The 13149-nt window shown below is 43.2% G+C and overlaps 1 protein-coding gene across 1 annotated transcript in view; it reads left to right on the top strand.

Moving 5' to 3' along the window:
• The window catches only part of LOC126481200 (L-asparaginase-like), a 391393-nt gene that overhangs the window by 118768 nt on the left and 259476 nt on the right, over nt 1-13149 (top strand). The window contains exon 2 of the mRNA XM_050104797.1: nt 12216-12356. Within this exon, the coding sequence (XP_049960754.1) occupies nt 12216-12356 (141 nt within the window). The remainder of the gene's footprint in view (nt 1-12215; nt 12357-13149) is intronic.

The following is a 13149-nucleotide window of genomic DNA, read 5'->3' as shown; positions in this document are numbered from 1 at the left end:
CTAAAATGGTGGGGTTCAATTTCGAATGGTAGTCACTGCTGTTTTTCTTACACGTAAATACACGTTTACTCTCAGAAATAAAACAAGAAGAGGAGTCAGCATGCAGAATAATTATCCGAGAACCTGTTCCTATGAAAACTTAACCGCCACTACCATCACTCATTTTCCAGCAGATCTTCCTGGAATGATTCTAATTGACCCATGTTTCATACACTGTTGACATAACTCCTTCGCTTGTATCGTGAATCTTTATGTGGGAAGTAGTTCGTGCTACACCTATGTCACGTCTTTGAACTACAAACTCTTGTTAACATATTAGGAACCAACGTCTGCTAAAATTCTTTACATTGACGAAGGGCTTACTATTGAAGCTAATTTTCTCCTGCATAACTGTAACACGTTTGTGGTGTCGGGCATTCATCATCCTCATGGAGCACTTGAAAACATCGTTGTTAAAACCATCCATTTGTGTTACGGGTTTATTGTGATTTCGGTGCTTCCCAGGCGACACGAAACCAACTTTTTCTACAGCTCTGACACTTCCGTTTACAATTCTCTTTACAGTTCTCTTGCCGACACCACATGGTTCTGGAGTCGGTTTTGTGTCTTCAGATGTCAACAGTAAGAGACCAGCTTTCATATTCACGTTTGAAAACGTTATAAATACGGTAAATAATCCCCCTCGATACTTGTGAAGCACCGATTTCACATTTATTGCCGTCACCAGGCTTATTTATTTTTATTTTTTTAATCGCACTTACACATTTACAGATACACACTCATACTTATACTGCTACAAGAAAAAAAGAATACCAAAAAAACTGACAGTTGAATGAATGGCTCAAATGGCTCTGAGCACTATGGGACTTAACATCTACGGTCATCAGTCCCCTAGAACTTAGAACTACTTACACCTAACTAATCTAAGGACATGACACAACACCCAGTCATCACGAGGCAGAGAACATCCCTGACCCCGCCGGGAATCGAATCCGGGAACCCGGGCGCGGGAAGCGAGAACGCTACCGCACGACCACGAGCTGCGGACAGTTGAATGAATCATTTGGCTATCGCGAAGTACAGCAACAGTGCAGCATATAGGGGCGAGGTTCTCACTATCTAGCTGTAACTCGCTGCTAGCCACTCGGAAAGAGAATGAATATTATTGGCTGCCAGTGGCTAGTGGAGGGGGATGCGCAGAATGGCTGTTAATTGGGTCGCCTTCCAACATGTCGCAGACAGTAGTTATACTGTCAAGCTAACATTGGTCATTAACTGTTTATGGGTCGCATGTTTCACCCTCGTTCCCATGCTCTATAGCAAATCATGCATGGCTTCCAATGAAACTTACCGATGCGACCGCTGAGCCAGCCCCTGAGAAAATTTTTGAAGTCACTAATGAGAACATATTTGATATTTTCTTTATTTTATTCTACACTCCTGGAAATGGAAAAAAGAACACATTGACACCGGTGTGTCAGACCCACCATACTTGCTCCGGACACTGCGAGAGGGCTGTACAAGCAATGATCACACGCACGGCACAGCGGACACACCAGCTACCGCGGTGTTGGCCGTCGAATGGCGCTAGCTGCGCAGCATTTGTGCACCGCCGCCGTCAGTGTCAGCCAGTTTGCCGTGGCATACGGAGCTCCATCGCAGTCTTTAACACTGGTAGCATGCCACGACAGCGTGGACGTGAACCGTATGTGCAGTTGACGGACTTTGAGCGAGGGCATATAGTGGGCATGCGGGAGGCCGGGTGGACATACCGCCGAATTGCTCAACACGTGGGGCGTGAGGTCTCCACAGTACATCGATGTTGTCGCCAGTGGTCGGCGGAAGGTGCACGTGCCCGTCGACCTGGGACCGGACCGCAGAGACGCACGGATGCACGCCAAGACCGTAGGATCCTACGCAGTGCCGTAGGGGACCGCACCGCCACTTCCCAGCAAATTAGGGACACTGTTGCTCCTGGGGTATCGGCGAGGACCGTTCGCAACCGTCTCCATGAAGCTGGGCTACGGTCCCGCACACCGTTAGGCCGTCTTCCGCTCACGCCCCAACATCGTGCAGCCCGTCTCCAGTGGTGTCGCGACAGGCGTGAATGGAGGGACGAATGGAGACGTGTCGTCTTCAGCGATGAGAGTCGCTTCTGCCTTGGTGCCAATGATGGTCGTATGCGTGTTTGGCGCCGTGCAGGTGAGCGCCACAATCAGGACTGCATACGACCGAGGCACACAGGGCCAACACCCGGCATCATGGTGTGGGGAGCGATCTCCTACACTGGCCGCACACCACTGGTGATCGTCGAGGGTACACTGAATAGTGCACAGTACATCCAAACCGTCATCGAACCCATCGTTCTACCATTCCTAGACCGGCAAGGGAACTTGCTGTTCCAACAGGACAATGCACGTCCGCATGTATCCCGTGCCACCCAACGTGCTCTAGAAGGTGTAAGTCAACTACCCTGGCCAGCAAGATCTCCGGATCTGTCCCCCATTGAGCATGTTTGGGACTGGATGAAGCGTCGTCTCACGCGGTCTGCACGTCCAGCACGAACGCTGGTCCAACTGAGGCGCCAGGTGGAAATGGCATGGCAAGCCGTTCCACAGGACTACATCCAGCATCTCTACGATCGTCTCCATGGGAGAATAGCAGCCTGCATTGCTGCGAAAGGTGGATATACACTGTACTAGTGCCGACATTGTGCATGCTCTGTTGCCTGTGTCTATGTGCCTGTGGTTCTGTCAGTGTGATCATGTGATGTATCTGACCCTAGGAATGTGTCAATAAAGTTTCCCCTTCCTGGGACAATGAATTCACGGTGTTCTTATTTCAATTTCCAGGAGTGTATGTAGATGCTACAAGTATGTGACGTATTTCTTGATCAATGAATCAGGTCATTCAGTTGCTTTTGAATGCAGTCCAGATGGGCTACATTGTAATTTGCTCTTATTTTAATGATTGGTGTGTGTGTGTGTGTGTGTGTGTGTGTGTGTGTGTGTGTGTGTGTGTGTGTGTGTGTGTGTGTCCATGTGAGTGCTTTATCTCTTCTGAAATCTAGGATGCAGTTCTTATTAATTTCAGAATTCTCATGAATTTTCAGCAGTGATTGTCTGTGACTCCACTTAATTGCAGATTTAACATCACCGAGCACAACAGAGAATACTATGGTTTTAGCAATACTACGTGTCTGGGATTTATTTGGTTTTCACACCGATGATTAGAAATTATGCTGATTTAGTTTTCTTTGCGTGTGGTGGCAACCTCTCCACTATCCTACAGTCAAGATGAATCTAAACCATTACAGAACAGTAGGGAAATAGTATCATTGCTGTTGCATATGATTTTGTCCATACAGCCCTTTTCGATCTGCAGAAAGGGGACGGTCTAACACCTTGAAGTGTGGATTCCAGTACAACGTAAGCATGCCGGGAGTCTACGCCTCTCTCATCCGTCCCCAACTTCCTCATTTTTTAATTTAGTCGTATGGCTAGGGCCCCCCGTCGGCAGACCGTTCGCCGGGTGCTGGTCTTTCAATTTGACGCCACTTTGGCGACCTGCAGTCGATGCGGATGATAGAATGATGACAGCACAACACCCAGTTCCTGAGCGGAGAAAATTCCCGGAATCGAACCCGGGCCCAGAGGATTGACAATCCGTCACCACGCTGACCATTCAGCTACCAGCGAGGACTTGCTCAAGAACGCCCAGTCTCATTATTGCGCAACGGAATCGCAATAGCAGTTTGCCATTTGTCTGTGGATAAAGAAAATGCGTGATGGCTTGCAAAATTTACACTGTAGAGCTATTGCAGTTGTGAAAAACGCAGCCGTCTGTATTTAATCTACGAATCCAAGTGCATCAACGAAAACAGAAAATCCCATTTTGAGCGCTAGGAGAGAGGGGAAAAGCGTGAAATTTCAAGCTTCAAATTAATTTGCAACCTTTCTATCTCGTATATACTGTTCCGCAGCGCCACATGCAGTCATAAAGCTACGTATGCAGCAGTCCAGTTGGTCTGGCAACACAATAATGTGACAGACTGAAGACACAAGGACTGACTAGGTTCAATTCTTTGGTGTAAAAAGTCGATTCTTCTGGCCAATACGAGAATAGTTTTGCAAGAATCCTCACGTTCATCTAGTCTGTTGTAGGTCTTAGGCTACACTTTACGTAACCAAGCCAAAAATATAGTTTTCATAACACATTTCGTTCATACTTGCTTTATAAATAAAACTGCCTTTTCCTGCTGCTACTTAATTTATTCACCCCAAACGCGTTTCGCCTTATCTTGTTCTATGGTATCATCACTGGGATCTATAAGGATACAGTTTTGTTAGTTTTAGATTATGAAACAGTTCACGTCAATCTGCGTTTCCTCACATCTGGACTGGAGTTCGCACTACTACTTTTATTACTTCCATATAAGCACGGCTTTGCGTTCTGACCTTCTTCACACTGTTCACCATGTTTCTAATTCTTTCCTGTGGTGTGCTATGTTCTTTTGCCACTCGAGTATAACTATTTCGCCGGACACTGCTTTTCACAAGACCTTCTGTTCTAAGACTAAGAGAAAATGACCACAAACCAACCACTAGAGAAGATGACATGAAAATAATTAGTATCAACAATAAAAAACACCTAATCCTGTAAGAAAATTACCACATACAGAAAACTAAAGCAGAAACAAAAACTTTGTTGAGTGACCAAGTACACGTGCCAAGCAATTCATTATTTACACTAATAGATAAAATAATAGAGTAACGCTCCCAAAGAGGTTTAACATAATAATATTGTCCAATGTAATAATATGTAATAATAATACCACCCAACATTTTACACTCACTTATCCAGAAACCCCTCCACAGAATATTGAAACGGAAAGTCAAATCAGCTGTCACCAAAGTTTTCGAGCACTCGCTTACAGCTAGTACAACATACAATTCAAACCACCAACCTAAAAAGAAGACAAAAAATCTCTCTCTCTCTCTCTCTCTCTCTCTCTCTCTCTCTCTCTCTCTCTCTCTCTCTCTCTCTCTCTCACACACACACACACACACACACACACACACACACACACACACACAGTACAAACATTATGAATAAAAGTTAGTCTTGAACTTATACTTCGAACTTTTTTAGGTTGGCAACAATTAGGTAAACATGCCAAAGAGGAGGAAACACGTAATTGAGTTACAATATTTACGTTGTGAAAAGCAGTTTATATTCGAGTGGCAAAAGAACATAGTACTCCACAGGAAAGAATGAGAAACATGGCGAACAGTATGAAGGAGGTCAGGACGCAAAGTTGTGCTTATAAGGCAGTAATAAAAGTGGTAGTGCGACGTCCAGACCAGATGTGAGGAAACGCAGATCAGCAAATTGTAAGTAATTACTTTTTTACAACAAAAAAAATCGCGCCTTGACCTGTTTCATAATCTAAAAATAACAAAACTGTGTCCTTATAGATCCCATTGATGATACCATAGAACAGGATAAGGCAAAACGCGTTTGGGGTGAATAAATTAAGTAGCAGCTGGAAATGGCAGTTTTATTTAAAAAACAAGTATCTATATGCTTGCTGCGGGGGATGGCCACGCAAACAATCTTGACATTTCGCTCAGTTTGTTTTGGCAGTCAACATAAAAAGTAGAAAGCATGGACGTGATGAAAAAATTTCATTAACGTAATGAGATGTGTTTTGTATGCAAAGGAAGCGTTGTAGACAACATGGAATCTTATAAGAATTTTTTCAAAATTTACAGCCTGTTATTCCACTTCGAGGAATATTAATGTAGGTTTTTTTTCTTTTGCAGTATTTCCTCAGTCTTTCTGTTTTTCCTGTTTCAGTTTTTTAATTTTCATTTCATACCACATTGTGGGGTGTAAATAATTTTTGTTCATAATTTCTATACTTATTTCATAACTCGTTAAATACCATGTATTTAATCATATGAGGACCAGTTTTAGAGCATTGAACCAAAAATGTAGAATCAATATTCATGTTTACAACAACAAAAATGTACTCTGCATGTAGGGTTGAATATACTTATCGTTTGGACATAAAATTAATCTCCCTTAAAAATACTAAAAAGATAAGTCGCTTGAGGTACTTCTTGACAAATTTATTCCTGGGGCAGGACATGTTTTCAAACCTCCTCGAAACAGTTGTATAAAAAATGCCAAATTCAGAATTTTGACCTCTCTTCGAATAATTTCTGCGGGCGCCCGGGACTGCACTCCATTACCACGTTTTCCTTTTTAGACGTTCATCTTTTAACCCCCTTCAACACACTATCCATTCCATTCTACCGACCTCTCTTGCTTAATCTCTGGCAGAATTACGGTATTGTTGGTAAAGTTTATTTCTTCAACCTGAACATTAATTATGTTCCAAATTTCGCCATGGTTCCTAACTGCCTACTCAATATACAAACGGAATAACATTGAGCGGAAACTATTCCATTCTCATCTGTTCAACTTCTGCTTCCTTGTCCTTGGACTCTTAATAAGGCAGTCTGGCTTCTGTGCAAGCTGTAGATCACCTTTCGCTCTCTGCATTTTATCCCTCCTACATTCAGAAATACGAAGACTACACTCCAGACGAAACTCTGAAAAACTTTCTTTAAATATAGAAATGATGTAAATGTATTCTGTCTCTCACGGAAATTTATTATCACTGGCGTGTATTTAATGGATGTGAGGTAAGCAGTTCTTACCCAGCATAGACTGAAAACAATGGCAAAATTGATGGAACATTGGAGTTTAAAATCATTCCTCACATGGGTAGACAAACGCAACGCAATACAGTATTTTTGGATCAAGCTGTCGATTTTTCTTGATTCTCAGCATAATTTGTAATCATATTGACTGTGGGTTAAGATTCAGGCAAGGACTGACCTCTGGACGAAATGTAGTATTGGCCGCCGGAGCTACTCACTACCCCCAGCCACTAGGTCCTGCAGTGGATGGCTGTGGGCCTTGATGTGAGGTTATAACAACTCCAAACTGTAATTTATTTTATGAGCTATGAAAAATGTACTCGTGGTTAAGCAAATTACTAGTTAGATATGTGGTATACAGTTTAATTTTATTTCAGCACCATAGATAGCCTTCAAAGTTTATCATAAACATCACATAGATATGTTGCTGTTGGCAAGATGGTAAGAACCGAGCCCGCTGCGTATGGCATAGCTGAGCGGCAAGATCATAGAAATCCAAGCAAGGCTGCGCCAGAGTGAATGAGGGGCTCTGGTGCACAACTTCACCACGTTCAGGTTTCAAGAGGAGAGACACATTGTACAACTGGATAGACCTACAAATTCATCATACACCATAACTAGAAATCTTCAATATTCAACAGCAGTGTGTGGCTGTTAGGATGCCCTAACATGCAAAATCTGAATAAATGCAATTACGTTGAACTCGTACATTTTCTCTGTGAATGACAAAAGCTAAATCATCATTTAGTGAATTATTCTATGTTTACAGGAGTGTCAAATCTAATATAGTATGACTTCTTCTGTCTGAAACACTCATGAATAAAATAAGATGAAAAAAAAGATTCGAATTTCGTCTCTGTTGTTCTGAATAAAGCAACTTGTGTATGCAATTTCTCACCGGTCTCTTTAGTGCTCTGCTATGTTGCAGCTGTTGGTCATAACAAGGAAAAGATTCTAATAATCTGAACATGTTCAGAGTTTAGATGGAGTTGTTGGTCGTTTGAATGGACTATCGTTTCGCTCAAAGACTGAATTCAGTGCTGTCGCAAGCCGTGTCAAAGACCAAAGAATGTTGATTTTTTTTCCTCACTACGGTCTTGCTACTTTTTTCCAAAGCAACAAAAAGAACTGGGCTCTAGCTGCGGGAATAAAGAAATGTCCCCTGAGCAATGGAGTTCTGCACCTCGTTTTGTAAATCCTTCCACTGCAGTGAACTGGCTTCACTTTTCAAGCAGATAATAGCTCCAGATAAGTGAGATGGAAATGCCTGTACTGCTGCTTGCGTATTTGAAATCACGATGCAACGTCTCAATTTAAATTCATTCTACATACTTCCGTAGATGTTTTTCTCTTACATTTACGCCTTATTTGATACACTGGAAAGAGAGATTACGACATTGGCTAATATGTAACAAGAATTAATGAATTCGAAGAAGTGTTGGAAACCAAATGTGACGTATTTCAAATAATGTGTGTGTGCCATTCATAATCAGCATATAGATGAACCAGAAACATTCTAGAAGCTTTCGAATGATGCTCGATCTTGTACAGCAAATGAGGTGCCGATTGAGAATTCAAAATTCAGTGTTAACTTAGAATCTCAGAATTTTGAAGAGTACTAAAGGATATTTGTATAGTAGATTACACATTCGTAGACTATGCAGTCTGCTGTTGAGTGGGCTTGTATTTCTATTTTCTATCCTGAAGATGCAAGAAACTTCCAACAATTTTTCAGTCTCAAATTCTTTGTAATAAAGAATCCTTCAAATATCAGCAAAGAGAATACTGCAAATTCTACTGAGTGTTCTTTTTATGTCACGAACTTATGAAATTTTCAGTCGCTATTCTTCTTTGTTGCTGATTTTGCAGATGCGTTTCAATCACGTTTTTGTTTCAATGTTCGCGCCGAAATTTCCAATTTCTGCATATTGTTCACATTAGTCAATGCTGGTGTGTGGCTGTGACATATTTCTTTGATCTGTAGCAGCAGATATGAAAAGCAACAATTTTAGAGCGTGAAAAATTTTTCACTAGAGAACCGTACAAAAACTAGGAAAAGGGATGCAGGTGGTAAAAGTAGTAGTAAATGTCTTCCCCTTGCTGATGACAAAATTGTTCTTGTTCACTAATGTTTGCCCATAGAAAAAGGTTAATCTAAAAAATAGAATAAAATTGGAACCGTCGATCAGATATCAATTGGAATCGGTTCTGAATTTCACTTAGTGGTCTCCTTACGTCATTAACGTATGAGCAGGTAAGCTGTAACAGTTAATAATTTGCATAGGAATAGTAACTTCATCGGTATAACATTTAACTGCTTAACTTCAGATAACAGTATCTGAGGTCGTAAATGTTTAACGCTTAACTTCACGTAGTAATAGTACCTCAAAGCCACGCAACAAGAGACAAATATCCTTATGTACTCCTTAAGATTCTGAGTTAAACATTAAACTTCAAATCCTTAATGGCACCTAATGTACTCTTCATGATATCGAGCATCTTTCATAGGCGCGTTAAATGTTTCTCCAATGTATTTTGTTCCTTACTCTTATACGAACCACTTCACAAAACATTTGACCGTTTTTTCTGTTTCAGAAAAACAAATTTCATTGTTCACATTGCATCTAATGCAAAGACTACCTGATTTAGGTTTCAGCGGCACACGAAAAAATGAATTCAGACCCATTTTGACAGCCACTTCTGCACGATACCACGCCATTTACTGGAGAATATTTTGGATTCATTGAGAGCCACCTGTTTGTAGACAGAGATAGGCGGTAATGCCTGGCGAACAAATTGGTCGCATATTGAGTTGGCAACGTCTCGGCTGACGAGACGATGAACCCATTACCGTCCGCTGCTTACGGAACGTCTCGACTACAGTCTGAACAGTATTAAAACTCTCTCTGCGACGACGCTATAGTTACTTTTTTGTAATTTTTCTTTTTTTTTAAGCCTCATCATATGTTAAGCATACAATTTGTAGTATGCAATCGGACGTTTCGTGATACATTTCCTCGGTTCTTATTTTATGGCTGGCTCTGAGCACTATGGGACTTAACATCTGAGGCCATCAGTCCTCTAGACTTAGAACTACTTAAACCAACTAACCTAAGGACATCACAAACATCGCCGGCTGGCGTGGCCGAGCGGTTCTAGGCGCTACAGTCTGGAACCGCGCGACCCCTACGGTCGCAGGTTCGAATTCTGCCTTGGGCTTGGATGTGTGTGATGTCCTTAGGTTAGTTAGGTTTAAGTAGTTCTAAGTTCTAGGGGACTGATGACCACAGCTGTTAAGTCCCATAGTGCTCAGAGCCATTTGAACCATTTGAACATCACACACATCCATGCCCGAGGCAGGGTTTGAACCTGCGACCGTAGCAGCAGCGCGGTTCCGGACTGAAGCGCCAAGAACCGTTCGGTCACAACGGCCGGCTCTTATTTTATTATGCTCTTATTCAACAAAGGAGTAATAATGGTGTAGCGGTTCCACATTATACAAGGCAATGCGTGTCCTTTAATCTATGTCTTCGTATTGTTTATAGTGCGGGGATATCGGAGCTTCTTGGCATGAGAAGTTCCTTCGCGCCGATGAACGAGTAATTTGAATGTGTTGGGTCTGTAGTTGCTACCTTGCGATGCAGGTATGCGGATACGAGGGCTGTTCAAAAAGTATTCGACCATATTTTTTTGTTGATGAAACCAACAATGATATCGGGGCGCGCGCTTTCTCTCTGTTTTTGTAGGCATACCTAATGCATATGACATAGCCGCTGACAAGTGAACACGTCTGAGTGATAGTCGTCGAACTAAGTGTTGTGGGCAAAATGACAGAATAAGTGGAACAGCGTTACTGCATCATTATGTTTTAAACATGGCGATTCTCAAGTTGAAACAATACGCCTGATTAGACAATTATTTGGGGACGAGGAAATGGGTAACACACAGATGGAGTGGTACAAGAGCTTCAAAGATGGCGGCTCATGAGTAAGGAGTGAAAAAGCACGTTCAGATAGGCGCTCAACATCCGCAAATGAGGTTGTTATTGATCACGTAACGACCCCGGTGATGCAGAATAAACGAATCACCATCACCGGCCGCGGTGGTCTAGCGGTTGTAGGCGCTCAGTCCGGAACCGCGCGATTGCTACGGTCGCAGGTTCGAATCCTGCCTCGGGCATGGATGTGTGTGATGTCCTTAGGTTAGTTAGGTTTAAGTAGTTCTAAGTTCTAGGGGACTGATGACCACAGCTGTTAAGTCCCATAGTGCTCAGAGCCATTTGAATCACCATCAGAGAATTACAGACGAGGTTGAAATTAATATTCGACCCATTCGTTCCATTTTAATGAGCATACGGACCTCAGGAGGATCTCAGCAAAATTTGTGTCCAAGTTGCTAACAACTTAGCAGAAGAAACTTCATTTGGAGATCAAAGAGGGCTTACTGGATACTGTGGACAGTAATCACAACTTTCTTAATACAGTGATCATTGGCGATGAGTCTTGGGTTTATGAATACTACCCAGAAACAAAGTTCAAATGGTCACAATGGAAGCATCCATCATCACTGGAACCCAAAAATGCGAGGAAGGTCGCAAGCAATGTGAAAATAATGCTCATCGTCTTTTTTTATTCGAGTGGCGTGGTCCATCATGAGTATCCCCAAAAAAGGTACCAAAGTCAGTAAGGACTACTGCTAAGAAGTTTTGTGTCGCTTTTGTGAAGCAGAGAGACACAAACTGCCGGACTTGTGGACAGTGGACATTTGGTACCTTCAGCACGATAGCGGAAGTGCTCATCATCAGTTAATTTAGAGGTTTTTGGCTAAACACGACAGCCTCCCTATTCCCCGGAGCTAGCACAGAGTGCCTTATGGCTTTTCCCTAAACCGAGAAATATTCTGTAAGGTATCAGATTTCAGAACAGGGAAGACATAATGCAGAATTTGACGGAGCAGCTGTGCCTCATACCAGAAGAGGGTTTCCGGCGGTATTTACAGCAGTGGCAGCAGCGTCGGGAGAGATGTGTGGAAGCTGAAGGGGACTGTTTTGAAGGTGATTAGTGTAAAACAATTGTATCTGAATAAAGACTGATTATATAAATAAAAGTCGGATGAACTGGTATTGTGGCGGCGTTTGCGAACGAGGTTACACAGTAGCCCACAAATCTCACATGATGACGTGTGACAATTTCTGATCGTCAGTGAGTGTAATTCCGTCACTATTGTTGTAACAGAACGATTTTGCGGTCGACCGACTGAAGAAACGTTGGTGCGCATGTAGGCTTGATTGTATATCTGCTAAGTGTGTGTGTGTGTGTGTGTGTGTGTGTGTGTGTGTGTGTGTGTGTGTGTGTGAGAGAGAGAGAGAGAGAGAGAGAGAGAGAGAGAGAGAGAGAGAGAGAGAGTCGTGAGTAAGAAAAGAGAGAGCAACTGACAGGGTGGCGCAGCCAGGGTAGACGCTGACACTTGGGTCTGTGTTTACAGCGCCAGCCCCAGCTCGCAGGTGCTGGTGCCCATCCCGAACGAGTTTGGGCGCATGCTGCTGAGGAACCCGGTGCTCCACGACGCCAGCTACTGCCAGCAGCGCTTCGGCGCCTCGCCGCCGCCCGACACCTTCGTCCTGCCGTAAGTAGCCAGACAGCATCTGCTGACACGTATAACACCGCTTGCTGGTGTTTAAGTACGCGGCGTAATGAAGCCATTCGGTCCCAGCCATAACGACGCCTACTGTTACTTTCCTCTCGTCATTGTCTTTCGTAGAAAGGAAAAACTCCAGCGATGTGCAACGAGTCAAGAACTTCGTCGACACATTTTAAGAGGTCGTTCAGGGGCACCTTAAAAGCACGCCTGTTTCGGTATAATGGATCCACGATCTCCGGTGGCTCGTTGCGGAGTAATAAACTAAGTACGATTTATTCGGTTTGTTACCCTAACAACCTTTGCTTCTGTGGAAGAACCTTCGCAACATGAAAAAGCCTGTATTATGCGATATACACTACTGGCCATTAAAATTGCTACACCACGAAGATGACGTGCTACAGACGCGAAATTTAACCGACAGGAAGAAGATACTGTGATATGCAAATGATTAGCTTTTCAGAGCATTCATACGAGGTTGGCGCCGGTCGCGACACCTACAACGTGCTGACATGAGGAAAGTTTCCAACCGATTTTTCATACAAGCACAGCAGTTGACCGGCGTTGCCTGGTGAAAAGGTCGGATTGTAGCCCATCGCGTTTGCGGTTTATCGTATCGCCACATTGCTGCTCGCGTTGGTCGAGATCCAATGACTGTTAGCAGAATATGGAAACGCTGGGTTTAGGAGGGTAATACGGAACGCCGTGCTGGATCCCAAAGGCCCTATATCACTAGCAGTCGAGATGACAGGCATCTTATCCGCATGGCTGTAACGGATCG

The sequence above is a fragment of the Schistocerca serialis genome, chromosome 5, assembly GCF_023864345.2.
Source record: "Schistocerca serialis cubense isolate TAMUIC-IGC-003099 chromosome 5, iqSchSeri2.2, whole genome shotgun sequence".
In the NCBI taxonomy this organism is placed as follows: Eukaryota; Metazoa; Arthropoda; class Insecta; order Orthoptera; family Acrididae; genus Schistocerca; species Schistocerca serialis.
This window is presented reverse-complemented; position numbering and strand designations above follow the sequence as displayed.